This window comes from Mus caroli, chromosome 9 (genome assembly GCF_900094665.2).
Source record: "Mus caroli chromosome 9, CAROLI_EIJ_v1.1, whole genome shotgun sequence".
Lineage (NCBI taxonomy): Eukaryota > Metazoa > Chordata > Mammalia > Rodentia > Muridae > Mus > Mus caroli.
This window is the reverse complement of record NC_034578.1, coordinates 34,538,073-34,540,799: the sequence shown is the minus strand read 5'-3', so window position 1 is coordinate 34,540,799 and position 2,727 is coordinate 34,538,073. Positions and strand designations below refer to the sequence as shown.

The window sequence follows — 2,727 nt, the reverse complement described above, 5'->3', positions numbered from 1 at the left end:
AATAAATGTGAGACTAAAAGTCTGAAATACACACTTCTCTAAAGGACCAAAAAAGGATCTTGAAAATTTGATAACTATGCTGTATCTACATTTCTGTCCTCTTTTATCTAATCTAAGTAACTTAGTTAATGAAACTCACTGTTGTCTAAGGAAACAAACAAGCAAAGAAAACCAAAATTTTCTAAGAAAAGAAAGCAAGAAAGCAAAAAAAAAAAAAAAAAAAAAAAAAAAAAAAAAAAAAAAAAAAAAAAAAAAAAAAAAAAAAAAAGAAAGAAAGAGAGAAAGAAAGAGAGATAGAGAGAGAGGAAAGATAGGTGGACATAAAGATTACAGCTCATGAATTTTCTTGCAGAAAAGGCACANAGTTAATGAAACTCACTGTTGTCTAAGGAAACAAAAAAAAAAAAAAAAAAAAAATTTTCTAAAAAAAAAAAAAAAAAAAAAAAAAAAAAAAAAAAAAAAAAAAAAAAAAAAAAAAAAACAAGGAAAAAAGAAAGAAAGAAAGACAGAAAGAAAGAGAGAAAGAAAGAGAGATAGAGAGAGAGGAAAGATAGGTGGACATAAAGATTACAGCTCATGAATTTTCTTGCAGAAAAGGCACATAATAAAAAGCTATAATCATTGGTTATTTTTTTAAAAAAAGAAAGATGGGGAACAGGGTCTTGATTTAATATTGACAATGAATAATATCTTGGAGCCATATGAAGATGAAAACAATTCTGACAGAAAAAAAATTAGACATAAGAGTTACACTTCATAGTAGGAAGAAGAAAGAGATTACAGTGGAATTTTTTTCTAGACTAAAGACAGGAAAAGAAAGCAGAACAGAAGAATGTAATGAAAAAAACAAAGAGAGAATAAATCAATGTAGTGGGGGCAGGACCATAAAATCACAACTGTTCATTCAGCTTGTGATTCTTTTCATTGTTCTCTTCACAGCAAGTTTGACATCCTTGTTCCTGAGGCTATAAATGAGAGGATTCAGCATGGGAACCACAAGAGTATAAAATACTGAGAAAATTTTCCCCTGGCCCACAGTCTCAGCAGATGATGGCTTGACATAAGCAAGGAGACCAGACCCATAAAAGAGGCTAACAGTTATGATGTGGGACCCACAAGTGCCCAGGGCTTTTGACCAACCCTTACTTGATGACATATGAAGGATATTGGAAAGGATCATTGCATATGAAACTAAAATAATGAGGCTAGATAAAATGATAATTGTCCCAACCACAGCAGAACTTACAAGCTCGTTGACATAGGTGCTGGTACAAGAGAGCTGAAGGAGGGGGAAGATGTCACACATGTAGTGGTTGATGATGTTTGAATTACAAAAACTGAGCCTGATCATAAACCCTGTATGAGTCATGGCCCCAGCAAAACCCATCAAGTAAGAACCAAATACCAGCAGAGAGCAGATCTTAGGGGACATGACAGTTGTGTACTTGAGGGGATGACAGATGGCCACATAGCGATCATAGGCCATGGCTGTCAGCACATAACATTCAGAGTTGGCAAAAAGGCAGAATAAAAACAGCTGACTCATGCATCCAGCATAGGAAATGGTGTTGTGCTCTGAAACAAAACTCGTCAGCATTGTGGGGTTACAGACAAGTGAATAACAAAAATCAATGCAGGACAGATTGAAGATGAAAAAGTACATGGGAGTGTGAAGATGTGAATTTAGGCAAATGAGATTCATTAAGCTCAGGTTTCCCACCACAGTGGCTGTGTAGTTTAACAAAAAGAGGACAAACAGAGGCAACTGGAGCTCTTGTTGAATGGTTAATCCCATAAAAATGAACTCAGTCACTGAATAGTTACTTTCTGAAACCATTTGCTTCATGACTTGCATCTGAAATAATAAGAGAATAAAGTGTAATTAATAAGAATGTCATCATTGATCTCAGACTGAGAACTGGAGTTCCTGCTAACTGGGTTTGGAGTTATTGAACACACAGCAAGGCATACAATAGCACTACTGTTCATGTTTGCTTCCTCAAAAAGCCCCATTTCTCCTTTCCTCAGACACATTTTATGTCCGTGCATCCAAAAAATGAAGGCAGAACTCCAGTGTCTCTTCACATTACTCCCCTTGGTTTTCCTAGACTTCACTAGGAATTAGTGCGGAGAGTATGTGTACCTGATCCACAGAGGTTGAAGAGAAATTAAGAAAGTACGGATTAGTTACTGCTCACCTGGATTTTCTGGAGACTTTTCTGCTCTCAAAACACATGATGTGTTCCTCCTCACTGTCCAGAGGTTGTTTAAGGTAACAATAATGAAGCAGGTTATAATCATTAGTATAGATATGCCTCTGGCATGTTAGAAGTCATATAATGGTCAGGAACATTATCTGTATTTGAGAACTCCACCAGAATTTTATTTTCACATAAAGGAAAGAAAATCATTATTTTTTATGAATCTCTAAAACATCATTTGAATTAAATTAGAATTTGTATCACAAGACCAGGATTTCTAAGAAAATTCTTTGGTGGTAGAGGAAATTATTGTTTTTGTTATGGGCCTTTGTCCCACATTAGGTGGGCCCCCTAGGTTAGGTGTCACTGAGCTTGTGTTTGTATCCAGTGAAATAACTAGTGTTGGATGTTTAGAGATAACATAATTTCCCAGCAGGAGTACCTGAGTCTCAGGACAGTTGTGACTGGTCTCCTTTCCTATTCTCCTCATTATACATTTTACAACTCTGAAAGTTTAATGTCCAGG

At 35.5% G+C, this 2,727-nt stretch overlaps 1 protein-coding gene across 1 annotated transcript; it reads right to left on the bottom strand.

The window, feature by feature from the left end:
• Window positions 1-904: 904 nt before the first annotated feature.
• LOC110302095 (olfactory receptor 143-like) lies at window positions 905-1,861 on the bottom strand. The gene has a single exon (XM_021172873.1). It carries the CDS (start codon window positions 1,853-1,855, stop codon window positions 905-907), a length of 951 nt encoding a protein of 316 aa, XP_021028532.1. The 5' UTR covers window positions 1,856-1,861.
• Window positions 1,862-2,727: the final 866 nt, after the last annotated feature.